The sequence below is a fragment of the Denticeps clupeoides genome, chromosome 2, assembly GCF_900700375.1.
Source record: "Denticeps clupeoides chromosome 2, fDenClu1.1, whole genome shotgun sequence".
Lineage (NCBI taxonomy): Eukaryota > Metazoa > Chordata > Actinopteri > Clupeiformes > Denticipitidae > Denticeps > Denticeps clupeoides.
In genome coordinates, this window is record NC_041708.1 from 38,801,337 (window position 1) to 38,827,514 (window position 26,178).

Genomic DNA, 26,178 nt, shown 5'->3' on the forward strand with positions numbered 1-26,178 from the left:
TTAGAGAGAGAGAGTGTGTGTGTGTGTGTGTATGAGAGAGAGAGAGAGTGTGTGTGTGTTAGAGAGAGAGAGAGAGGGTGTGTGTATGAGAGAGATAGAGAGAGTGTGTGTGTGTGTTAGAGAGAGTGTGTGTGTGTGTGTGTGTGTGTGTGTTAGAGAGAGAGTGTGTGTGCGTGCATGTATGTGTGTTAGATAGAGAGAGTGTGTGTGTGTGTGTGTGTGTGTGTGCACGCCCCCGTTTCCTGCCCCTCTATATACTGTTGTTGTGAGTCTGTAGACCTCAGTCTGGTTCTAGTTGTGGGTTCTGATTCTCCTTCTCGGTTCTTCTCTGGCGGGATGACTGACGAGGCGGAGAAGCAGCTCCGTCTGCGGGTTTGTGTTTTAAACGAGCTGCTGAAGACTGAGCGGGATTACGTCGCCACACTGGACTTCCTGTCGGTGAGAACCACGCTGCTTCATGTCAAGCGAGTACGGAATATTCCGAGAACCCGGTCAGGTCCACTCATCCACGTCAAATTAATGTTTCATTAACAGGGAATGCCGGTGGGGGTTATATCACGTTCACTTTCACCTCTACTACACACACACACACACACACACACACCTAGCGGTGGCTCCAGTGTTTAGGTCTGAGCTCTAATGGGTTTCATATGTAACAGGGTCTCCAGCCTTTTGGAAACGTTCCCCATCTTCCCACCAGAGACAGGACCTTCACAGGAACTGGGGGTCAAGGCTCCATGCTCCGTGTCAGTGGAGAAGTTCTTTCTCACAGCACATATACACTACCAGGCGAAGGTCTGGACGCCCCGACTCTGTGGCGGTTCCGGAGACTCAAAAAACATTGGTCTGGAGACCATTTGAAGAATCCAGTAGAAGAAACATATTTCGTATTTGCAGTATGATGAGGAAGTGAAGTATGTTTGATGAATGAATTAACATGAGCGATTGATCAGAACGTTTTCTGGACATTCGGAAGCCATCCCCGCTGTCCCAATGAAGGTGGTGGAGAGTAGACTGCTTTGAAGAGACACAGATCTTCAACTTCTTCCCTTGTTTGAAGCTTTTTTGCTTATTACATTACCTCATGTGTGTTATTTCCCAGTCCTGCGTCTTCAGATTAGAAGGTGTGTCCAAACGTTTGGCTGGTAGTGTATATGTCCTGCGTAGGTGTAGTTCATCATGTTCCAGGGATCTGTTGGGGAACGTTCGCTCTGTGGTTCGAGTCATCTGAGTGGACACCAAATATTCTGTTCGTGTCCAGCTGCTGCTTCAGTGGAAAATGGACGGTAGATCCATGAGGACGGAAATGTGATGAGGATGTTTCTGAATTTCCATAACGTCACGTTATAAAGTGTTGTGTTTGTTACTGTCACTTGTGAAGCGTAGTTCCTGGAGGAGGAATTCCTGAGAGGTTAGGAAACGCTGGGAACAATGGAGGTCCCAGTTGCCTGATTTTAATCTGGAGGGATCCTTGTTGCTGCCATCGGTGGAGAACAATTTGGCGTCCATTTCTGTGCAGCAGACAGCCTGTCAAATGAGCCGTAAACAGATTCTGGACTCTTCTGGAATTTTTTTTTGTTATCTCACATCTTAAACACGTCTTATGTAACAAACTCATTACGGATCATGATCCTCAATCCTATTTCAGAAAGGTCCACTGGCAAAGAGATTTCTGCTAACTTTTGCTGTGCAATTATTGGTTCTCCAAAAACAACAGTGTGTTGCATTTTGCACTTTTTTTGCATTTTTGTGAGTGATTATGGATGATGGGACATTTTAGCAGCCTTGTGAAAACCCCGGTAAGCATAAACATGAAAAACAGTCTATAGGCTGCAGATTTCCTTTTGAATGGATTTATGGGAAGGATTGGTGTGTTACACACCATTTACATTTACAGTATTTACCAGACGCCCTTATCCAGAGTGACTTACAATCAGTGATGTTTTAGTGACTTAGAGTGATATTGAATTGAAACAGAGGGATGTGTTAGTGAGGAGAAGAGATGTCTGTTTTAGTGACAGAGTGATGTAAGTGAGGGCGAGTGAAGTTTTAGTGAGGAAAAGAGACGTTGAAGTAAGGGAGAGTGAAATTTTATTGATGTAGAGTCATGTAGTGAGGGAGGGTGAGTTTTATTGAGCAGGAAAGTGAGGGAGAGTGATGTTTTAGTGACAGAGTGATGTTGAAGTGAGGGCGAGTGAAGTTTTAGTGAGGGAGAGAGACGTTGAAGTAAGGGAGAGTGAAATTTTATTGATGTAGAGTCATGTAGTGAGGGAGGGTGAGTTTTATTGAGCAGGAAAGTGAGGGAGAGTGATGTTTTAGTGAGGGGGGGAGACGTTGAAGTGAGGTAGAGTGTGGTTTTAGTGAGAGGAACAAACATTGATGTCAGGGAGAGTGATGTTGAAGTGAGGGTGTTTGACAATCACTTCACTTTCACCTTGGCGGATCGGGATTCGAACCGGCAACCTTCTGATTATGGGGCCACTTCCTTAACCGCTAGGCCACCACTGGCCCCTCATGTAGTGAGGGAGGGTGATTTTTTTTCAATTCAGGGGGAAAGTGAGGGACAGTGATGTTTTAGTGATGTAGAGTGATGTTGAAATGGTGGAGACAGGTGTCTTTGTGTGGACAGAGAGCTCATGACTTTGCTCCCCCATCCTCTTTCTGTCCATTAATCTGGCCCCCAGTGTGTTTGGGAAAAACATGAATGGAAGATGCTGATTGGTCCCTTCTGTCTTTCTTCTGCAACTCAACTGCAAATCCCTGGGCTGGACTGGATGGTACATTGGACAACCAGTGATAGTGACCAGAGTTCAGTATGGACTGGTTGTGGAGAGTCTGAGTCGGGTCAGAGTTTTATTGTGTTGATTGTTGTTACATTGATGGTTAATGCAGTTTTCCATCTGCAGCCATGCATTTGTTCCATTCATTATTCCAAATGCCTCCTTCAGTCATGCATGAACATTAAGATCTGATCTTTCTTCTCAGGAGAGGGTCTCGCAGCAGGTGTGAGATATGCAGGTGACAGCAGTTGTGATGTAACAGATCTGCTTGGTTGGTGAAGGTTTGCCACTTAGCAAGTTCTTTTGCTTTTGTTTCACCCTGAGCAGGATTTCCTCTCTTCCTTCCTTCCTTCCTGGCCCTCCTCCTGTATACATTGTGCTTCCTGTGTCTGCAGCCATCTTGGGTGTGAATGTAAGAGTCCTGTCTGATGTGGAAGCTCCTCAACATTCTTCCCACCAACAAGTTAACAAGCACCTCAGACACCAGAGCCATGTAGTAGGGTTCCATTACAATTGGGAATGGCTGTGGATCCTTAATTTCCAAATCTTATCGGCCTTCAGACAAGAGCTAAATCTTCACTCTATTGATCTATCATCTCACAGTTCTGGTTCTGATGAAGAACACGTTTTGGTTCCATGTATTTTTGCCTTACTTGAAGCCTGATCTTTCTGAAGCAGGCAGGGTCCCAGTGGTGAGAATGTCGTGCAGAAAGGGTTAAATGATTCCTGCTGTTCTCTCGCTCTTTCTCTCTCTCTCTCTCTCTCTCTCTCTCTCTCACACACACACACACACACACACACACACACACAAAGATGGCATTGATCCCAGAATGCTGAGAGGCTCCTGGTTGGTTTTTCATTCACATTCAGGCCGTCTCTCAGGACTCCAAAAGAGAAGTTTTTTTTGTTCATGAACTTCATCCAGCTCCCCCTCTGAATTCAAAATGTCAGACTTGCACCACCAAAGAAAGGATTTGACGGCATTCTGAAAGATGTGGCTCTGGAATTCCAATCAGATTAATATCCGTGAGTCTCAGTTGTAAAAGTGACCAAGACAACACAACTCTTAAAAACACACATGCAGCTTCCCTGTTTTGTCCTCAGTTGTTTCTGTTTAAAGGTGAAATAAACAGGTAACCCTGATGCTTAAAGGTCCTCTATTGTAAAATGTGACTGTGTGAGATGATTGAACATTAATATGAGTTCCTCCAGACTGTCTACGGTCCTGCAGTTGCTAGAAATGGAGAAGGGTGTAAAGAGTGCTGTGGACATCCTGGAATTTGTCCCCTCATGACATCATAAGGGGAAAGGTTTCCTCCCGTTTCGCATGCTATGTTTGGCCCTCCCCTACAACATGATCTCCACCGTGAAGCATTGCAGTCGCTCGGCGATTGGATGTAACAAATGAGCACAAATCTATTTTTTTCAGTTCCGTCACGTTAGACTCTGAGGAACCAGCAGGTCTGTTTAATTTTTTCTACAAAATGTTGACTTAACTTCCTGTCTGCGGCAAATAGTGAAAAGTGTTGACGACGTTATTTCTGCGACTTAAGCCAATCAGACACAGCCATGCAGGTACAGTGTTGCCAGACGTAGGATAATTATTGTATATGTACGATAATCTCACTCTCTGTACGATCAATAATTGCCAATTTCACCCCTTTTCATCTGGCTGCGCAGTCGCCCAGCTGGTGAGAGGCCAGATCCAGCCCCCCTCAGAATGGAAATGGCGTGCGTACGATAATTTTTTAAATGCGATCATTTGAAGCTGCTGGTACGATACTCCAACATTTAGGATCTGACAACACTGTGAAGTCACATGACCAGACGTTGGAGTCACCTACTTTTCACTTCACCGCCCAGACGTCAGAACCGAAGAACCCCACTCTCGCGAGAGCACCTGAATTCACCGGCTACGGTGGTGGTGTGTGGATGGAGCTGTTCTGTTTAACCGGCTTCTGGACCTCGTCCTCGTGGGGAAGTCATGACATTGCATTGGTTGTGTGTGTACGTATGTGGCCGAATTGAAGAATAGTGGGCACCTTATCCAGAAATGGTAAACATGTAAAAAACAAGAAACCACTAAGCACTGTAGCTGCTGGTCAGGTGGACACGATATGAGCTGTGAACTGGGTCACCCTGTTCTCTCCATCAGAAATCAATGGCAGAACCTGAATGTGGGTCAGATCTGCTGGACAGAGTGGTGGACCGGTCATCCACAATCAGGTCACTGTTTATCACCCTGACCTTTCAGGCTGCAGATGGCTCCTGTGATGAGCAGTCTGATGAACGTTCAGTCCTGATCTCCAGCGTTTTGTGTCTCTTCTCTTCTCCCAAGGTTTTCCTGCACCGCCTAAACCAGTATGCGGTTATGAAAATTGATAAGAGCATAACAGAGGAGACAGGGAAGGTGAGTCATGTGATGTCCTGCTGAGGTTAGGAGGAGGACGTGTCCACATTTCTCTTCTCCATCTTGACTGCAGGTGCTGTTCTCCAACCTGGAGGAGATTTTGTCTGTGCACCGTGACTTCCTGTCCACCATAGAGGAGGTTCTGCAGCCAGAACCCCATCCCCACCATGACGTGGGACGCTGCTTCCTGCTATTTGTGAGCATTTACACACACACCCATAAAAAACACACTCACACACACACACACACACAAACATACACACACACAAACACACCCATGCACACAACATACACACAACACACACATACAACATCACAGACACACAACACACACAAATACATTCACGCACACAACATACACACACACACAAACACACTCATGCACACAACATACACACAACACACACATACAACGTCACAGACACACAACACACACACAAATACATTCACGCACACAACATACACGCACACACAAACACACTCATGCACACAACATACACACAACACACACATACAACGTCACAGACACACAACACACACACCCACCCACAAAACATATAAACACAACACACGTACAACATCACAGACACACAACACACACACAAACACATTCATGCACACACACAAACACACCCATGCACGCAACATACTCACACACACAACACACACAACCAGCAGCTGTCCGTAATTAAAGTGGGGGGAAGGAGTAAAAGCATTCAGTCTAAGATCTTGTGATTAGATCTAAACTGTGTGTGGTGTGTGTGTGTGTGTGCGTGTCTGTGTATGTGTGTGTGTGTGTGTGTGTGTGTGTGTGGTGTGGTCCTGTTCCTCAGAGGGGGAGGTTCCAGATTTATGATGAATACTGTGGGAATCACGAGAAAGCCCAGAGGTTACTGCTGGAACTGAACAAGAGCCGAATGGTGCGGACATGTCTGCTGGTAAGACACACACGTACACATACACACACGCACACACACACGTACACACACGCACACACACACACACACACACACACACACCCAGATCACTTCCAAATACGCAATTACAAACACAAAACAGCAATCACACAATCATACAATCTTCTTTAGTTGACCTGTAGGAGATCTGGAAGTTGCTTGAGTCTCTGATGGCTCCTGTTGGGATCTTATTGAGAGATCAGAGTGTGTGAGATGAACTGGAGTGTGTGTGTGTGTGTGTGTGTGTGTGTGTGTGTGTGTGTGTGTGTGTGTGTGTGAGATATAGCAGCTCTGGCAGAAGGATTTCATCTCCTCTACTGTGAACCAACATCAGATCATTTTTGTGGTCTGAATTAAAGCGATAATTAAGAAATCGGTTCTCTTTGTCTAGAACTGTATGGTGCTGGGTGGCAGGAAGAACACTGATGTTCCACTGGAGGGGTTCCTCCTTGCCCCTATCCAAAGGATTTGCAAGTACCCACTGTTGCTGCGGGTGAGGAAGCACAATCATTTGGTTCCTTCCATTGTTCCATATTTCCATCCCCGCACCCATCCGTTCCATTCTGACAGAACTCAAAACGCTGAGAACATCCTACTGTCTGTCTGGAAGCAGGAGCTGCTGAAACGCACGACTAAGAGACACGCCGACCACGCCCCGCTGCAGGAGGCACTGCAGGTCATGAAGTCCGTCTGTTCCAGCATCAATGAGGCTAAGCGGCAGATGGAGAAGCTGGAGGTGCTAGACGAGTGGCAGTCGCACATCGAGGGCTGGGAGGTGCGTCATGCGGCCACGCCCCTTTCCCTAGTTCTTATTCTTACCAGGAAAACCGCCTGCAAGTGGGTGGAGCACTGGTTCTCCATCAGAACCTGCTTGACTGAATAAATACTATACCAGGCAGCACCATACAGAAGACAGATACTCCAGATGGAAATGCTCTGTCCCTGAGTCACCATCAGCGCATCACTGAGGGACCTGTGGGACTGTAAGGTCCAACTGGTACTTGTTCCCATTTATCTTCACGCCCAATTCCTATTTCAGGGCTCCAACGTCACAGACACCTGCACCGAGATGCTGATGCACGGCGCCCTGCTGAAGATCTCAGCGGGAAACATCCAGGAACGCATGTTCTTCCTGTTTGACAACCTGCTGGTCTACTGTAAGAAGAAGACCAGGTCTGTGTTCTCATTCACCCCCTGCAGTCATCAGTGGAGCACTGACCAGAAAACCGACCAGTGGAACCTTCTTTTCATTCCAGGTGTTTGAAGAACAACAAGGCGACTGGAGAGGGTCCACGCTTCCTGTTCCGCGGCCGCATCAACACTGAGGTGATGGAGGTGGAGAATGTAGACGATGGCACAGGTACTGGTTCTAGATCAGAGATCTCACACACACACTGTAGTCATTGTAGATGCTGAAGGATGGATGTGATTCTGAAGGTGGAGTAAAAACAGTGTGACTTACGTTCCAGTTCTTAGCCTTTTTGTAATGTGTGGATCAGTGTTCTCATTCATCTGGATGCTCTGGATTGATGGTGTTGGTGTTGGAGACGCTATCCATTCCACATATCACGTCTCCATCCATCCCGACAGAAAGAGAACGACTTTCACATGATTTCAGCAGAAATCCTCTTCTGTAGTAGCTTGTAGAAGGTCTCCTGTGTCATGTTCTGTTGTCTGTAGGATCCATTCCTACAGATTATTGATTATTATTGATTATTGATTACTATGAGTTATTAATTAAACTGGTTGTGGGGAGGCGGTGGTAAACCTGTAATACTGGATTCTCCAGTAAAGGACCAGTTATGTTTCATGATGAAAATGCCAAAACTGTCGACCATAATGAACAAAATGTAAGTAGATCGCTGTGAAGACATTGATCATAGTCTGGAGCAATGCTCTCACTTCTTCTTCTGTCGCCAGCCGACTACCACAGCAGTGGAAACATTGTCTACAGCGGGTGGAAGATCCACAACACGGCAAAGAACAAGTGGTTCGTCCTCATGGCCAAGACGGCGGAGGAGAAGCAGGTGTGGCTGGAGGCCATTCTGAAGGAGCGCCAGTGGCGGAAGAGTGAGTGTGTGGAGGATTTCACAAAACTTGCTGTCATTACAGATGTTGTCTTGGATGGCTATGGTGCAGCTGTACAGAGAACATATGGATGTAACCGGTGCTCTCTCCATGGTTCCCTGCAGCATTGCGGCTGGGAATGGAGCAGGACACATGGGTGATGGTGTCAGAGAAAGGTGAGAAGCTCCACAGCCTGATGAGGAAGCAGGGGCACCTCATCAAGGACAGGAAGCGCAAACTCACCACTTTCCCCAAGTGCTTCCTGGGAAGGTATGTTCCCCACCCCAAAAAAAGTCATTAATAATTTCAGCCTTTCGCATTTGAACCTTGTATACACCACCATTCCGTGATCAGCAGCCTTCACTGCACTGGTGCCTCATATGCTGTCAGGAAAGAAGAAGGGTGAAGGAACCATCTGGGTTAAAAGCTTGAAGGATTTCCTCATCAATCTTATTTAAGGATCATTAGTTGAAGGTGTAAAGGGAGCAGCAGGGTAATGAGGCTGACTTATGAACTGACGGCCATTCTTCTCCATATCTTCACCCTAGACACAGAAGGAACCTCAGTACAGTTTTGCCTGGAACATTTTAGATAGCAGCCAACGTTCTTGGTGCTGTTCATTGACTGGACAGTTCTTCTGTTCCTGGTTTCTGGTTGGAGATGGGCAGAGTCGAGGGTGGAGTGGTGGGTTAGAGTTTGCCACAGAGGTGGGCGTGTCCACCCAGGACTGGAGAACTGTCCTGTGATTCTGGGTTCTCAACAGGGAAGAAGTTGATAGAACAGCGTGTTAGAAGGCAGGTTCTGTTTCTGCCTCCACAGTGAGTTTGCATCCTGGCTTGTGGAGATCGGAGAGACGGAGAACCTGGAGGAGGGGGTCCACTTGGGACAGGCGCTGCTGGAGAATGGCATCATCCACCATGGTCAGCATCCTTCATCCTTCACTTTCACACAAGAACCTGCAGGACCTGCTGTTAGTGAGCAGAAACAGATACATGACTAGATAGGGTTGTAGTAGATGTAGATGTGTAGTATTTGTGGAAATGGGTACAAAGGGATGGTGATCACCTTCAAAAGGTCATCAACATTGTATTTCCTGTGTGGTTCTACTGTAACAGGAAGTATCTGAAATGTGGAAGCCATTTCTGAGCACACAGGAATATCCATGAAGGCCTAGTTATTATGTTGGACCAAGTTGAGGTGTAGGTCTTGTCTGTGCAGCTAATGGTTCTTCTTCACCTGAAGTTACAGACAAGCACCAGTTTAAACCAGAGCCTGTTCTGTACCGGTTCCGATACGATGACGGAACGTTCCACCCACGCAGCGACATGCAAGATGTCATCTCCAAGGTACCAGGTCGGCCGCTGTGTTGTCCGATGAAGGTGCTGTGGTGTCTGATGATGTTCTGTCTGCTGCAGGGTGTCAGGCTGTTCTGCAGGCTGCACAGTTTATTCACGCCTGTGATCAGGTGAGAACGCGTAGACTGCATGTCCTGACGTGTCCCGTGCTCTGTGTATTATTCTACTGTGTAGTAAGTGTAGTATTGTATGTGTATGTGTAGGGGTAGAGCAGCAGAGTCCATTAATTAACGGGACAAAGAACTAGTGTTGTTTCGTCTCGTCTGATGAAATGCTGCTCGTGTGATGATAACTATCAGAAATGTATCATATAATATAACCAAGACTAGATATGGTTTACAAGATAAAAGTTAGAATAAAATGTCTATTTATTTTCTTTTATGAAATGAGACGATTTAATAATAATTATATTATTATGAAGTATTTCTGTTTCCTGTTTCTCCCATCCAGTCGGACAGATGATGTCACATTACAGCATTAATTAGACAAATTAGATGTATGAGCAGATGGATGGAGAAACCCGGGGAGAAATGTGGCCACTGGATGTCGAGTATTCTCGAGTCTACAATAATATAATAAATAACCTTGTTTTAAGTATGAAATAAGTTTGACAAAAATAAAATGTTGCTTTTGTCTGTTTTACTCATTACTTGTACAATATTGACTGGGTTAAATAGAATTACATTACTTATTTCATAGACTAAAATTAGACTACAATATTCATGGATAATTCTTAATTAAATAAGACTAAAATGCTCAGACTTACAGTCGACTGAAACTTTACTAGACTAAAATGAGTCTGGACGTGACTACGACTAATAAAGACTAAAATGACAGCTGGGCGCATAGGTTCACACTAAAACTAATATTAAAAAAGAAAGAAAGTGATTGTCATTGTGAAACACTGCAGCACAGCACACGGTGCACACGGTGAAATGTGTCCTCTGTATTTAACCATCACCCTGAGTGAGCAGTGGGCAGCCATGACAGGCGCCCGGGGAGCAGTGTATGGGGACGGTGCTTTGCTCAGTGGCACCTTGGCGGATCGGGATTCGAACCACCAACTGTCTGATTATGGGGCCACTTCCTTAACCGCTAGGACACCACTGCCAGTAGTTATTTTCTCTCCTCCTCTGTCTGTCCTCGCTGTTTCCACCACGATCAATGAGAACCTCTCACCACACCAGGTCCCAGTCGTCTACCAATTTGGCCTCAGCTCCAGCAGCACGTCTGGCCCTGACAGTGTGTGTGTGTGTATGTGTGTGTGTGTGTGTTTGATCTTCAGGGACTCTTGGTTGACTCTTGTTCTTTTATTCCTCCAATCAGAGATAAAGATTACCACCTGAGAACCTACAAGTCGGTGGTCATGGCCAACAAGCTGATTGACTGGCTGGTGGCACAGGTGAGATGTTCTTCTGAAATCAGGAACATGGTCCCCAAAGGCATGGGGGGGTAGAGGACATAGAGAAAAAAATAAATTCAAAAGGACGGGGAGAACGATCACTTTTATGCTCCTGATGATGACCAGATTATATAGAGTGTGCTCCATGTTCACCAGCCTGGGTTCCTAGAGCTCTACTGTTCCACAGTTTTTATATGAAAATAAATTCCTCTCATATCTGCATCCATTATGAGTCTGTAGAACCTTCTCCTCTGCAGGGTGACTGCCAGACGAGGGAGGAGGCACTGATCCTGGGGGTGGAGCTTTGTGACAACGGATTCATGCACCATGGTACGATGGTACAAGGTCCTAAAATTTTCCAGTCCTGTCGGTGTGTTGTCATGGTAACGTGTATTATATGAATTGCAGGTAACACATTTAGAGGCAAAGCATCTGAGGGTTTGGCTGAGATGTTAAGAAAGTGGGGGTGGAGCTTCTTCTTGGTCTAGTTCATGCAGTTTCTGCCTTCACAGTTCTTGAGAAGAGCGAGTTCAGAGATGAGCCACTTTTGTTCCGCTTCTTCGCTGATGAAGAGATGGAGGGTTCCAACAACAAACACAAGCCCATGAAGCATGACCTGAAGATTGCAGACAACATCATCGCCAAATCCCTGCTGGTGGGAGATCTGACAAAATCTACTCTGTCGTTTGAACCACGTTCTTCAGGTTAAATCCACAGCTCTGTTCCTCACCCAGATCAGGCCGAGTGACCGTGGTTATGGCTTCACGCTGGAGGACCGGAACCGTCTTCCAATTGTTCGGTCTGTGGAGAAAGGTTCTAATGCAGAGGTAAACCTCACTGCCAATCATATAGAACAAACGCAGCTCAGAACGTTTTCTAAATATGGACCTCTGGGATGATACTGTATATACTGTATAAGGACATCAGGACGGGAGACTGAAATCACTGTCACGGCAGAATGCATACACACGACGTCACGACAGAGGGAATTAATTACACGAAACACGCAACAGGCGAAACATCACCAACGACGCCCCCCCATGGTGAACAGACACAAACTTGTCAAAACAATCAGGAATCGTAGTAACACAGGACCAACAGCAAACATATCAGTTAAAATGTCTTCACGATGAAGAGAGAGAACAGCTCGTTTATGCAGAGTTTACATGCTCTTCCCATGTGGGTTTCCTCCGGGCTCTCCGGTTTCCTCTCGCCATCTAAAGGCATGTGGAAACTATGTGGGTTGGCAACTGTAAATTGACCTTAGGTGAGTGTCCCCGCCCTGCACCCAGTGTCCCAGGATGGACTCCGGCAGCCACGAGCTCAAGAAACAGGACTATTGAGAGATTGAGGACTTTCATTTGGCCTGTCACACCAGGAAATTATTCTTCTGGCCATTGAAGGTTGATGTGAAGTGTGAAACCAGGAGGAAATAAAAGCTCTGTACAGACCTCCTGAACTGTGGATTTCAGATGTCTGTGACTGGACTGTGGTTCTGCACAGTAAATGAGAACAGAAAAGAAGAAGGCCCTCTATCTTTCTGTGTGCTATTTGGATAGAGGACCTCCAGCCTCTCTGGTGGGTCTCCATCTCCATTCAACTCTGTTTTGCAGATGGCAGGCCTGGAGGTCGGGAGGAAGATATATGCCATCAATGGAGACCTTGTCTTCATGAGGCCATTTCCTGAGGTGGAGACCTTCCTGAAAGCTTGTTTCAGCAGCAAGGGTCCCATCAGGGTCCTCGTCAGCACCAAACCCAGAGAGTGAGTCTCTCTCTGTCTCACTCTCTCTCTCTTTCACACACACGCGCACACACACGCTGTGTGTGTTTCTTCACTCTGCAGGACGGTGAACATTCCAGACTCAGTGGATGGACTTGGCTTTCAGATCCGTGGCTTTGGGCCATCTGTGGTTCATGCAGTCGGCCAAGGTGAGACCATTCAGAAAACTGGGATCACGCACGCACACACACACACACACACACACACACACACACACGCGCCTGTAAAAATGCTGGCTGTTTCTCAGGAACGGTTGCTGCCGTTGCTGGGCTCCACCCAGGCCAGTGCATCATCAAGGTGAACGGCATCAACGTGAGTAAGGAGAGTCACGCCAGCGTCATCGCTCACGTCACCGCCTGCAGGAGGTTCCGGCGCCCAACGCAGGTGTGTTTGTGTGAGGGAACGGGTGTGGTCGAGATCCGTCTGGTCCCTCTGGTTCTAATGATCTGATGCTGTAGGAGCCATTAGTTTTAGGTACAATTGTCTGATGTTCGTGACCTCATAACTTAACTGCAGAACCTCAGAGTGTGAGAAGTACTCCTGGTTTTTGGATGTTTTCAGCACGACTCTACAAAGTGGATTTACAGCAGCTGTGAAAGTGCAGAGGAGGAGCAGCAGAGGGTCCATCAGAAAGCAGCCGCCGGCAGGGACAACGACCAGGTGCCTGAGTATAAAGTGGAAGGTGCGTGAACGCGCACACACGGACGTTTGCTCTCTGTCCTCCTCGGACTGGGGGCTTCTGGGATTTATGACGCTGATGTTCATTATGAGGTCAGCAGGCTGGACACCTTCTCTTCACTGCAGAGGTCATGGGCCGGTTCAGCACCATCGCTCTGATTGATGGAAAGGAGGAGCAGGTGAGCCTGACCGTGGACAACGTGCATCTGGAGTACGGCGTGGCGTACGAGTATGACAGCACGGCTGGGATCAAGTGTCGTGTCATGGAGAAGATGCTGGAGCCCCAGGGATTCTTCTGCCTCACAGCCAAGGTGAGCAGAGTCATGTACTGCGACCTGAACACACACAGATTATGAGTCTATGCTGATGAGAGAAGGTAGTAGCCTGGTGGGTACCACACTCGCCTATGAACCAGAAGACCCAGGTTCAAATCCCACTTACTACCATCGTGTTCCTGAGCAGGACACTTATCCAGATGCCCTTATCCAGAGTGACAGGGACAGTCCCCCTAGAGAGCCTCAGGGTGTCAGGGACACGATGGCAGTAAGTGGTGTTTGAACCGGGGACTGTAGTCGTCTATTATATAATAGGCCCCATGCTAATAAAAACAGGAAGTTCAGACTCCTCCCAGCATTCCGGGTTGATCCCCGACAGCCGCACCCTGAGCAGGGCTAGGCAGCGTGTATTTTTACGAACACCGATTTTCGGCTCCAGATTCTGGAGACCCTCGCCCGGAGTGATGAGGTGCTGGTCCAGATGTGCAGTCGGCTGACGGCGTCCACGGAGCTGCTCCCCCACGACCTTCTGAGCAGGTTCAACACCGTGTGCAGAGAGCGGCTGGAGAACGTCCACCACCGCATCACCAGCTACAAGAAGGTGAGTAATCTCCGCGGGGGACGCCATGACATCAGAGAAGAAGACCTCTGAACTTCCAGTCCTGTTCTGGAATGAGGGAATGCTGTTCCAGGCCACCGTGCACTGGAGTCACTGGGATCTGGACGGAATTTTTATCAGTATATACCATGCAGTCTTCTCGTTATTCCTCAGTATTCCGGCTGCCTGACTGTCAACGTTTGAGGAAAGTATCTCGGTTTACATTTCCTCTATATGAATTTTGACATCTTAATGTCATCCAGACTTCTGCCACTGGCGGAACAGCGTGGAACCCATGAATGACTGCATAATGCTATCAGCTTGGACATTCACCACCACATTCATATCAATATTCCAAACATTTAATATTGAAATAATCAATAATGATGATGAAGACATGACAGTACAGCTGCAGGTTCCTTCATGTTTGCTTTCCCGTCCACAGTTCTCCCGAGTGCTGAAGAACAGGGCGTGGCCCACCTTTAAACAGGCCAAGACCAAGGTGTCCCCACTGCACAGCAGTGACTTCTGCCCCACCAACTGCCACATCAACGTGATGGAGGTGTCCTACCCCAGAACCAGCACGTCCCTGGGGAGCGCGTTCGGAGTGCAGCTGGACACTCAGGACAAGGCGGGTCAGAATGCTGAGCAGGGTGAGTTCTGGCACCTCCACTTCTGCAGTAATGTTCTGGTAAGCCTGATGGTTATGCATTGTGTGTGTGGTTTAGGGAAGTTAACTCCCATGGTTTACGCCCTACACACCATCACCAGCATGGCGGCGCCGTCGGGTCACAGCCTGGGCCGGACGGAGGGACATGGCCTGCGCTTTCTTCTGCCTGAGGATGACCTGCTCACGATTGATGCCTATCAGAAACTTCTGCCCAAACTCAGCTTGGTGGTGAAAGAGATGGAGGGTCACACGGCACGGATCCATGAGTGAGTCTGATCCGGTCCGATCTGGTCTGAGATTTGAAATCAGGGGGTTGTAGTCTGGGTCCAGTCTGGACTGGGGTGGAGAACGTCAGATGCTCGTCTTCTCAGGTCAAAGTCATGACTTTATTGTCATCTCACCATATACAAGTAGACAGAGAGATGAGATTGCGAAGCTTCGGGGATTCACAGCGTGCAAAAAGACAAATAACACAAAACATGACAAAGGACATGGTGTTCCGACCCATAAAATAGTCCCGGTCGAGACAAACTAGACAAACCAGGCAGACAAGTCGCAGTAATAAGATAATATATCAGTGTGTGGTTGTATTTAGTATAAAGTGTATATGGTATATGATATACTATGATAATAATGGTAGTAGTAGTTATATGACAGTATATCAGTGTGGTTGTATTTAGTATAAAGTGTATATGGTATATGATATACTATGATAATAATGGCAGTAGTAGTTATATGACAGTATATCAGTGTGTGGATGTATTTAGTATAAAGTGTATGTGGTATATGATATACTATGATAATAATGGCAGTAGTAGTTATATGACAGTATATTAGTGTGGATGTATTTAGTATAAAGTGTATATGGTATATGATATACTATGATAATAATGGTAGTAGTAGTTATATGACAGTATATCAGTGTGGATGTATTTAGTATAATGTGTATATGGTATATGATATACTATGATAATAATGGCAGTAGTAGTGATATGACAGTATATCAGTGTGTGGATGTATTTAGTATAAAGTGTATATGGTATATGATATACTATGATAATAATGGTAGTAGTAGTTATATGACAGTATATCAGTGTGGGGATGTATTTAGTATAAAGTGTACATGGTATATGATATACTATGGTAATAATGGCAGTAGTAGTGATATGACAGTATATCAGTGTGGATGTATTTAGTATAAAGTGTATATGGTATATGATATACTATGGTAATAATGGTAGTAGTAGTGATATGACAGTATATCAGTGTGTGGTTGTATTTAGTATAAAGTGTATATGGTATATGATATACTATGGTAATAATGGTAGTAGTAGTTATATGACAGTATATCAGTGTGGATGTATTTAGTATAAAGTGTATATGGTATATGATATACTATGATAATAATGGTAGTAGTAGTTATATGACAGTATATCAGTGTGGTTGTATTTAGTATAAAGTGTATATGGTATATGATATACTATGATAATAATGGCAGTAGTAGTTATATGACAGTATATCAGTGTGTGGATGTATTTAGTATAAAGTGTATGTGGTATATGATATACTATGATAATAATGGCAGTAGTAGTTATATGACAGTATATTAGTGTGGATGTATTTAGTATAAAGTGTATATGGTATATGATATACTATGATAATAATGGTAGTAGTAGTTATATGACAGTATATCAGTGTGGATGTATTTAGTATAATGTGTATATGGTATATGATATACTATGATAATAATGGTAGTAGTAGTGATATGACAGTATATCAGTGTGGGGATGTATTTAGTATAAAGTGTATATGGTATATGATATACTATGATAATAATGGCAGTAGTAGTGATATGACAGTATATCAGTGTGTGGATGTATTTAGTATAAAGTGTATATGGTATATGATATACTATGATAATAATGGCAGTAGTAGTGATATGACATTATATGTACCTTCGTCAAGGGGACCTCAGTGGCACTGAGAACTGGGACTCTAACCGAGAACCTTCTGATTACTTCCTAACCTGCTAGGCCACCACTGCCCCACAACCACTGTGTTTGTGTGTGTGTGTGTGTGTGTGTGTGTGTGTTCGCAACGGGCAGTGGAAGGAGTGTCTCCATGGAGGGACTGTCCCTGTAACTACTGATGATAAGGGTGTCTGGTAAATTCCAGTGATGTAATTTGTCACCATCATCACAATTATCACAAATTATCACCATTATTTCTCAGTGTATTCATGGCTGTGGATCTTTTCAGCTCATTTGGAATATTTCTGCATGTTATCTCTGATACTTGAAGAAGTCCCGATCCTGTGAGTGGATAATGACCTTCCTGCTGGCCGTGGTTAGTGTCCAGTTCTGCTCATCCACGCCTTCGTCAGACAGGGAACCCATTAGTGTTCCTCTTAAAGGACTGTTCCCTCTCACTAGGTGGAGCGTCCATGCTCAGCAGGATGGGTCTCTGCAGGGTTGTTCTGGAGGATAAATCGATTTCAGTTGTTTAGAAAGTGCTGTTAATTCTGCAGCAGCTCGGAGTCTGTCTAGATCTTCCAGGTGAAAGGTCACAGCAGAGGCTGAGGGCGTATCTTCATGTTGTGGAGAGGGTGTTCCATCAACTAGCAGCTGTCGTTTGGCATCTCCATTCTGTGGACGCTGTGGACGCTGCTGTCTCACCATGTTTTCATCTCTCAGCCTCCTGTCATCCATAACGGACCCGTCAGCTTCTGAGCTGAAGCCGCCGGACTGCCTGATCTCTGAGCAAGGAGAGTCCAGCTTCCGCGTGGTCCGAGACGAGCAGGAGGACTCCGGCCACGACACCGTCAGCAACAGAGACTCCTACAGGTTGAGCTGCACATTCATCTCCATCCCCACCCTGTCCCTGATGACATGACGGGGGCCGTAACGCTCTGGCTCTATCTGCCCACCGCAGCGACTGCACCAGCAACAGGAACTCCATCGCCTCCTTCGCCAGCATGTGCAGCAGCCACAGCAGCTCCTACGTCCACAGCGATGAGATGGACTCAGGTGGTGACCACATCGTTACGTCCATGAATGGACGCAGGGTCTGTCTGCTGAACGTGCTCTCTGGTCATCTGCAGGTGATGAGATGACCGCCACCATGTGGATCTCTCACAACAAGCAGAAGAAACTTCACGGTTTCCTGGAGCACCTGTTCAGCCAGGTGTGTGAGATGGTAAAAGCTGCTGAGTGTGGAGCTTTCTGATGGCGTTTCAGGATTTGTTCTTCAGTCTGAATGCTGGACAGTACTGGTTCTCTTTCTTCACCTTCCAGGTGGAGTCCATCAGCACTCTGCTGAAGGGTTCTGTCACTGCAAGGGTCTTTGAACAGACGAAGAACTTCACTCCGGGCCGTGGACTGCAAGGTAAAGATCTAATGCTCGTCTGTGTTCTAGATCTGAGTTCCGCGGGAGTCAGCTGTCATTTTGACAGATTTCCTGACAGGAGCCGCCTTGTTCTGTCTTCAGTTTAACGCATGTAGATCAGATCCTTTACAATTCCCCTCGTGTTCTCCTGAGCCTGGCCATGTTGGATCTGAGCGTTCAGAACTTCCTGTTTACTGACCCCCAGTGTTGAAGGAGAGTCTCAGTTCCTGTCTATTAAAGCGGAGAGATGGAGGAACATCAGAGGTTCCGTCCTGCCATCCCTCCATATCTGTGTAGTGATTGTCATTGTAAAACACTGCTGCACAGCACATGGGGACACATTGTCCACAGTGAAATGTGCCTCTCTGTGTCTCCATATTTGAGCCTCTCTGATTGGTGGATAAAGTCTCTGTGTTTGCTGGACAGATTTCCTCCAGGAACTGGAACCCAAAGTCGGCTGCATCAAGAGGCTGCATCTCCACGTCAGGCAGGATCCATGGAACCTGCCCAGCAGCGTGCAGGACCTGGTGCTCGCCATGACCAAGTGTGTCGAAGGTCAGGCACGAGGATGAGGCCACGCCCACCTCAGCACGCCGCCCTCGTCCCAGGTTCTGTATTCACCAGGCAGTGTGTGTGTTTCATGTCTTTTTCAGAAGTGAAGTCTCGTCTACTGCTGGTCCTGCTGCAGTACGCAGGTTAGAGATACTCCATCTGCACACACACACACACACACACACACACACAAACACACACGTTGAACAGCAGGTGTGTACTGTGACTGTGGCGAATAACAAGTCTGAGGACTGCGTGTCTGCGTGTCTGTCTCAGACTCGGAGGTCCAGCTGCGGCGGGACGTGGTCTTCTCTCAGACTCTGGTGGGCGTGGCCTGCTGTTTCTCAGAGCAGCTGCAGGCGGCGCTGAATCAGGCGCTGAGCACCGACGCCGAGACCCAGGAGGCCAGTCGGTGCTGGCTGGAGCAGATCTCAACTGCCGGCCTCCTGCTGAACTTCCAGTCACTTCTGTCCCCCAACCTGGTGAGCGAGAGCCAATCAGAGCAGAGCAGCCACAGCCACGCCCCTAGATAATAAAGCACAGGTTCTGTTTCGATTTTGGGTGGCCTCTCTGATTTGATGTGATGGTTCTGACACCTCAGACAGATGAACAGGCCATGCTGGAGGACACACAGGTGGCTCTGATGGACATGGAGAAAGTCACCTTCTGCTTCCGTCAGTTTGAAGGAGACTTGCCAGTGGCCAGTGAGTTTTAAAGAACTAGAATGTTGATCCCATGCTGGTCTGGTTCTGGTGAGAACCATCTCTTGTCTCTCTGCTCCCCGCAGACACACCCATCTCATACCAGGTGGATGGAACCCGGCAGGCAGTCCGGGTCACCTTCTGTCTGGAGGGATTTTACTTTAAACTGCTGCCTTACAGGTTTAGGAATGGTGGCAGTGTCAAGATCTACCCAATATTGTTCACACAGGGTATGTACACACACACACACACACACACACACACACACAGACATCCATGATGTAACTGATGCCCTTGTCCTCTGCAGCTCTTGAGAGCATGGAGGGATATTACTATCGAGACAGTGTCTCTGTCGAAGAGTTCCAAGCGCAGATCAACTCTGAGTCTCTTGAGAAGGTCAAGCAGTACAACAGGAGTGTACGGTACGTCCATCTCTGACAACCTCCTAATTCTATCACCATCACAAAACAGAACTTCCTAATTCTATCACCTTCACAGCTCAGAACCTTCTAATTCTATCACCTTCACAGCTCAGAACCTTCTAATTCTATCACCTTCACAGCTCAGAACCTTCTAATTATATCACCATCACAACACAGAACTTGCTAATTCCATCACCATCACAGCTCAGAACCTCCTAATTCTATCACCATCACAACACAGAACCTCCGAATTCCATCACCATCACAGCTCAGAACCTCCTAATTCCATCACAGCTCAGAACCTCCTAATTCCTTCACCATCACACCTCAAAACCTCCTAATTCCATCACCATCACAGCTCAGAACCTCACAATTCCATCACCTTTACATCTCAGAACCTCACAATTCTATCACCATCACAGCTCTGAACCTCCTAGTTCCATCACCCTCACAGTTTAGAACCTCCTAATTCCATCACTATCACAGCTCAGAACCTCCTAATTACATCACCCTCACAGTTTAGAACCTCAAAATTCCATCAACATCTCAGAACCTCACATTTCCATGACCTTTACATCTCAGAACCTCAAGTTTCTCTCACCTTTACATCTTGAACCTCACAATTCCACCATCTTCACATATCAGAACCTTCACCCCCAGCTCACGATTATGTCACCTTTACATCTCAGAACCTCACGTTTCTATCATCTTCACAGCTGAGAACCTCAGGAATCCATGTGAAGCTATGGAGGTGATTCTGTCACCTTCAAACCTCAAAGCCTCACGATTCTATCACCATCACAACTTAGAACCTTCCAAACTTATCACCACAACTCTAATCCTGATTAACTTCTGCAGTCCTGCATGAACCTGCTATGAATTTGAATATGAGAATTTAATTGCCTCTGTGTGTGGAGAGAAAGGTTCAGAGGAACCGTCTAAATATCATTGGTGTTTAAATGAAAAGTGCAGGACCTCTTCAGGGTTTAGTGTATTTGGCATGCAGTTCTGCATTCTTCCCCCTCCAAACATGACTCCTATTTTTGTCTCATCTGACCACATGACATTTTCCCAGTCCTCCTCTGGATAATCCAGATGTCTCTGGCAAACTGGTCTTTAGACGGATCTGGACATGTGCTGGCTCAAGCAGGGGGACCTTTCGAGTGCTGCAGGACGACGTAGTGTTGCTAAAATATTAACCTTTGTTACTGTGGTCCCAGCTCTCTTTAGGTTATTAAATGATCCCATGATGAGAGATCTTGCAAGGTCGAGGGAGATTGCTCCAACATTTGTTCTTTACTTTACTTTATTTGGCAGACGCTTTTATCCAAAGCGACTTACAATGGGAAGACACCAGCAATTCTCGTTCGATTTCTATAGAATATCAAGTATACAAACTAAGAGCCCTGATAAGGCTTAGACTTGTCATTGAAGAACATGCTCGGAGAGTGTTGGGTGCTAGACTAAGAAAAATTATAATGTATTTATACATTTTGTATTTGTTTGTTAAATGTGTATGCATGTGTATGTGTTAAATTTGTCTGTAATATTTTTGGAATAAGAGGGTTTTCACCTTCTTCTTAAAAGTGGTGATAGTCTCGGCTAGTCGTGTGGAGGAGGGTAGGTTGTTCCACCAGCCAGGGACAACAACGGAGAACAGACATGATTGGAATCGGAGACCCCAAGCTGCTTGCCTGTTATGGATTGGCTCGTCCAAGTCTTGTGCAGGTGTCCAATCTTGTCCCTGGTGTCCTTAGACATCTCTGTGGTCTGGGCCATGGTGGAGGTTGGACTCTGACTGTTTGAAGGTCTGAACTGCCGTCTGTTATACAGATAACGAGTTAAAACAGGCGCCATTTATACAGGTACCAAACTTCTTAAGAACTTCTTAAAGAAGTAACAGGTCTGTGAAGGACAGAATTCTGTTCTTAGGTGCTAAATAAAAATTTTCTTCACCATATACAAATAAATTCTTTATAAACCATATTTTTTTACATTCTGACAGTGTATCTGTGATAAAAATGACAGACCTCGCTCATCTTTTTAAGTGGGACAACTTATCGATGTATTTGTGTATTTGTGTATTTGGCAGCACAATCGATGGCTGCCAAATACTTTATTAGCCCACTGTTTAACATGCTGCAAGGGATTGTGGGTCATGCAGGTTTAGTCTGTGTATTGAGGATCTGTATAACGAGGGGAAGTGCTCTCTGTGAGCCAGATCTGAAATGACGAATTAAATCTCCTCCACTGGACTGGACCAGAGTGGAGCAGCGGTGACGACGCTGGGACTTTAGTGGCTCCAGTCCAAAGTCACCATTAGAGCTTCTTGTAAAAATTGATGAGGGGAAAACCCATTAGTCATGATTATTCACACACACACACATACACACACACACACACATACTCACACGAGCATGGTCCCCTCTGCCTTTTAAACCTGATTAAGTGGGCTGAGGTCCAGCAGAAAGCCCTCGTCCCTGCATCCTCATCCTCTCTTCAGGGGGCATGTGGAGTTCAGGAAGCTGAACAGAGAGAAAATTCCAAATGCTTCCTGTCATCCACATGGCCAAAAAAGACAAGGAATTCCTTTAAAGTGTGTGTGTGTTGTTCATATTAGGGATCTTATGGGGACCTCATCTATAATGAAGCAGGTTTGGGGGTTCAGGTTCTCCTGCTTGTTTCACTACAACAACAACAACATTTATTTCTTATAAAGCCCATAATCACATACAATATGTCTCAATGGACTTTGACAGGCCCTACAGTTGACACCCCCACACTTGACCCTTCTGCAGACAAAACTCCACACAAAATAACTCTGGGAGAGAGAAAAAAGAAGAAATGTTGCAAGTGGTATCAGTGCAGGGTTGGTGATGTTTGTCCAAGAAAAGGCCCTACAGTTGTAGAAGTGGAGAAGTCCAAATTGTAGTATAGAGCATCTGTCCATGTTTGGAGGTCCTGGACAGTGCAGAGTAGGCTTTAGTCCAGTGTCATGGTCTAGATTACGTGTCCATTATGGTGTTACTGGTCCATTTGAAGATCCCTGAAGCTGTAGTTGTAACGGTGGTGGTGGCTGTGGTGACCCTCTGGTTTGATTCATGCTATGTCCTCGTTTAGCAGTTGTCAGGAACCAGGATTTATCTGCTGGTCTCTTCGCTGGGGTCTGCCAGTAGTCTGGGTGCTTGATTCCGTGTCTTGGAGAGAACAAACAGACCCTAGGTGGCATCGTACGGCCGATACTGAAATATGTATTTAACACTGTCTGTGTCTAACAGGGGGACTGTGTGATAAAGTGGACTTAGTAATTGACACTGTGTCTGGGACTTTAACAGAAGACCAGAGAAAACAGATGTGTTTTCAGTTTAGATTTAAACACTGAGACTGAGTCTGAGTCCCGGACACTGACCGGTAAACCTCTACACAGGACCTTTTATCTGGACAAGTCCAACCTGACCGCAAACTCCACCCCCAAAGCTGCCGTCATGGACAAGGTGAGTAACAACTCATTTGAATGTGTACGGTGTGTGTAAATACACTGATTGGTTGTTGTTGGTGGGCAGCTGACGCGGCCGCTAAACGCGCTGGACGAACTGTATGGTCTGATGGAGAACTTCATCGCCACCCGGCGCACGGCAGCGTGCCACTTCACCGCGTGTGGGGCGTCGGGGGTGGGGCTTCTCTCCATCGCCTCGGAGCTCTGCACCCGCCTCGGGGCGTGTACCATCTTCATGTGCAACAGCGGCGTACACCGGTCAGTCACACACACACACACTTCCTCGGAATGAAACCCATTATACTCAAAATGACTTATTAATGGTGCAGACTATTAATACAGCAGCACGTTTTAACCAGTCACTGCGCTGCTCATTAAATCCTGTCTGAGGGAATATATTTCACACACACACACACACACGTCATGTGTTCTGGAGATGACAGAGAGGAGTGTGTGTGGTGCAGAGTCAGCAGGTCCCTTCGTTAACCTGCAGCTGTGTGCCGTTACAAGTCAGTGGGAAGTGACAGTGTATGTGTGTGTGTGTGTGTGTGTGTGTGTGTGTGTGTGTGTGTGTATTTGTGTGTGTGTGTGTGTGTGTGTGTGCGTTCTGGGTTATTTGTGGGCTTGTTTACTCCTCCTCGGTGGAAACACGTCCTTGAAGCTTCTGCCTCATCCTTCCACATCTCCACTTCCTCGCTGATCTTCCATTATCAGAAAAGCAGGATTTTATTAATCATGCTGCACTATGATGGGTTCCGTGACCTCTGACCTTTTTGTTGTATTGGTTCCGCTGCTGCATGGTCCTCCTCCGTCTGACCGACATGGTGCAGTGGGCGGAGCCACGCGTTGAATTAGCTGGCTGAAGAAGACGGTTAAAATTTAATGAGGCTGCTGGAGTTGGCGGCTGGCATGATGGAGACGGATGGAGATCTCAGCTGACAGCCACCTCCACCCTCCACCACTGATCTCCAAGGAAGAAGCTACTTCGGGCCTGGAGCCCCTGTGGACACTGGCGCCGTGTAAAACAGAATTCTGGGGTTTTATTATTTCATGAAAAATACACAGATGAAAAACTGGTGCTGGTCAGAAGTATGAAAGAGCACCTCAGAAGTAAAGCTGGGCGGAGATGATGCCAATTGTGGAACAATTTCACAATATTGTTGGATTCATGAACAGAACAGGACAATGGTTGCAAATCAGTATTGGACACCTGTGATCTTCACCAGGTTCTTCTGATATGGCCTCCACAGATTATGTTAAGAAGACGTGTTCTCTGGGATAAGCGTCTCCAGAGGAGAAGTCGCTCTGGATAAGGGCGTCTGGTAAATGATGTCAATGTAAAACAAAGACTCAAAGACAATCCCCTCCCAGACCTCCAGCATCTGCTCTCCTCAGGTCCCAGAGGGATGAGGGTACACCGAGGTCCTTCACAACTGCAATCAAACCTGACCGTGTTATTTTCTAACAATGCTACGTTATCTGTGTTGTATTCTGATGAAGATGATGATGATGATGTTTCTCTCTCGCAGCTGTACGTTGAGTGTGACTCTGGAACAGGCCGTCCTGCTGGCCCGCAACCACGGCCTCCCACCCCGCTGCATCATGCAGGCCACCGACGTCATGAGGAAGCAGGTGCGGAGCAGATCTGATCAAGCGGCGGTTTATCCTGGAATGTGGGGGGAGGGGCGTTGAGGGCTGGTAATTCCCCCTGTTGGCTTGCCGTAGGTGACAGGAGGGGGCGGGATCATCATTATTATTATTATTAATACTTCATGTTGGCGGGTTCTTTAATACTAACTAGGTCTTTTTTTTGCCTACGCCACGGGCCCGCCCTGCCTGGGAATGAAGTGGGTGTGTCTGGTGATGTGGGTGGGGTGGTGCAGGGCAGACTGACCTTTGACCCTTCTCACCTCCATGTCTCGACTGGTTTAAATGGAGTTACGTCCCGTTTCTGTTCCAGGGAGCCCGGGTCCAGAACTCAGCCAAGAACCTGGGAGTGAGAGACCGCACGCCATCATCGGCGCCCAGGTAGCCCCGCCCACTGCGCCCCAGCACTTCGTGGCCATGGACTGTTCAAGTAGACAGATGCTGTTTCACTTTCTAAACCTTTCTGTGTGTGGGGTGTGTGTCTGGGTGTGGTTTTGTGTGTGTGTGTGTTGTGCATGTGTGTTGGGATTTCCCTTTACAGGCTGTATAAACTTTGCCAGCCGCCACCTCCAGACGGTGACCCTTGATCCTGTCACTGGACCAGCCCCGCCCTCCGCTTCTGTTGGACCAGTCAGCGCGGCTCCGCCCACAAACTCCGCCCCCTCAGTCACAGCATCAGTCTAATAATGACCAGCAGGGTCTTGTTTCAAACATGGATGTTTTATTATATTAGTGTTGAATAAAAACAGGATCAGATCTGTGCCTTCAGTTTGTAAAAGTTTCACTTTAATTTCAAATGTTTGTATTTTTGTACTTATGCTCAGAAATATAAAGTAAAAAACATTTTATTTTGTGATAATTATTCATGCTGTGTGTTGCGGTTCTAGACTCCCGAACTGATTTCTATGTGACAGTAATTTATTGTGTTATAATATACACTTATTATCACTCAAATAAAAATTGTAAAAACATGTGCGCGTGTTTCTACAGAACATACTGGGAATT

The 26,178-nt window shown here is 46.5% G+C and overlaps 1 protein-coding gene across 3 annotated transcripts; it reads left to right on the plus strand.

The window, feature by feature from the left end:
- The first annotated feature begins 186 nt into the window (after positions 1 to 186).
- Positions 187 to 26,144, plus strand: prex2 (phosphatidylinositol-3,4,5-trisphosphate-dependent Rac exchange factor 2). Of its 3 annotated transcripts, none has more exons than XM_028969500.1 (40): positions 196 to 438; positions 5,119 to 5,190; positions 5,264 to 5,386; positions 6,024 to 6,128; positions 6,538 to 6,639; positions 6,760 to 6,921; positions 7,186 to 7,319; positions 7,403 to 7,506; positions 8,067 to 8,216; positions 8,339 to 8,483; positions 9,033 to 9,133; positions 9,456 to 9,559; positions 9,629 to 9,678; positions 10,895 to 10,970; positions 11,228 to 11,300; positions 11,483 to 11,625; positions 11,705 to 11,797; positions 12,584 to 12,732; positions 12,814 to 12,899; positions 12,998 to 13,134; positions 13,312 to 13,432; positions 13,555 to 13,739; positions 14,143 to 14,304; positions 14,747 to 14,954; positions 15,030 to 15,237; positions 17,665 to 17,814; positions 17,903 to 17,997; positions 18,072 to 18,166; positions 18,265 to 18,355; positions 18,782 to 18,910; positions 19,009 to 19,050; positions 19,184 to 19,389; positions 19,509 to 19,611; positions 19,695 to 19,838; positions 19,916 to 20,030; positions 23,458 to 23,524; positions 23,594 to 23,784; positions 25,056 to 25,158; positions 25,487 to 25,554; positions 25,715 to 26,144. In XM_028969500.1, exons 1-40 carry the CDS (start codon positions 337 to 339, stop codon positions 25,758 to 25,760), a joined length of 4,740 nt encoding a protein of 1,579 aa, XP_028825333.1. In that variant the 5' UTR covers positions 196 to 336; the 3' UTR covers positions 25,761 to 26,144. The 3 variants fall into 3 exon arrangements, with proteins under 3 accessions (XP_028825335.1, XP_028825333.1, XP_028825334.1); XM_028969501.1 differs by having other exon boundaries at positions 197 to 438; positions 18,072 to 18,154; XM_028969502.1 differs by lacking the exons at positions 17,903 to 17,997; positions 18,072 to 18,166; positions 18,265 to 18,355; ... (9 more) ...; positions 25,487 to 25,554; positions 25,715 to 26,144 and having other exon boundaries at positions 187 to 438; positions 15,073 to 15,237; positions 17,665 to 17,803.
- The last annotated feature ends 34 nt before the right edge of the window (positions 26,145 to 26,178 follow it).

Coding starts and splice junctions, on each gene's coding strand:
- prex2 (XM_028969500.1), top strand. CDS start 337: ATGACTGACGAGGCGGAGAAGCAGCTCCGTCTGCGGGTTTGTGTTTTA. Junction 6,129..6,537: donor TGGTGCGGACATGTCTGCTG/GTAAGACACACA, acceptor CTCTTTGTCTAG/AACTGTATGGTGCTGGGTGG. Junction 25,555..25,714: donor ACGCCATCATCGGCGCCCAG/GTAGCCCCGCCC, acceptor TTCCCTTTACAG/GCTGTATAAACTTTGCCAGC.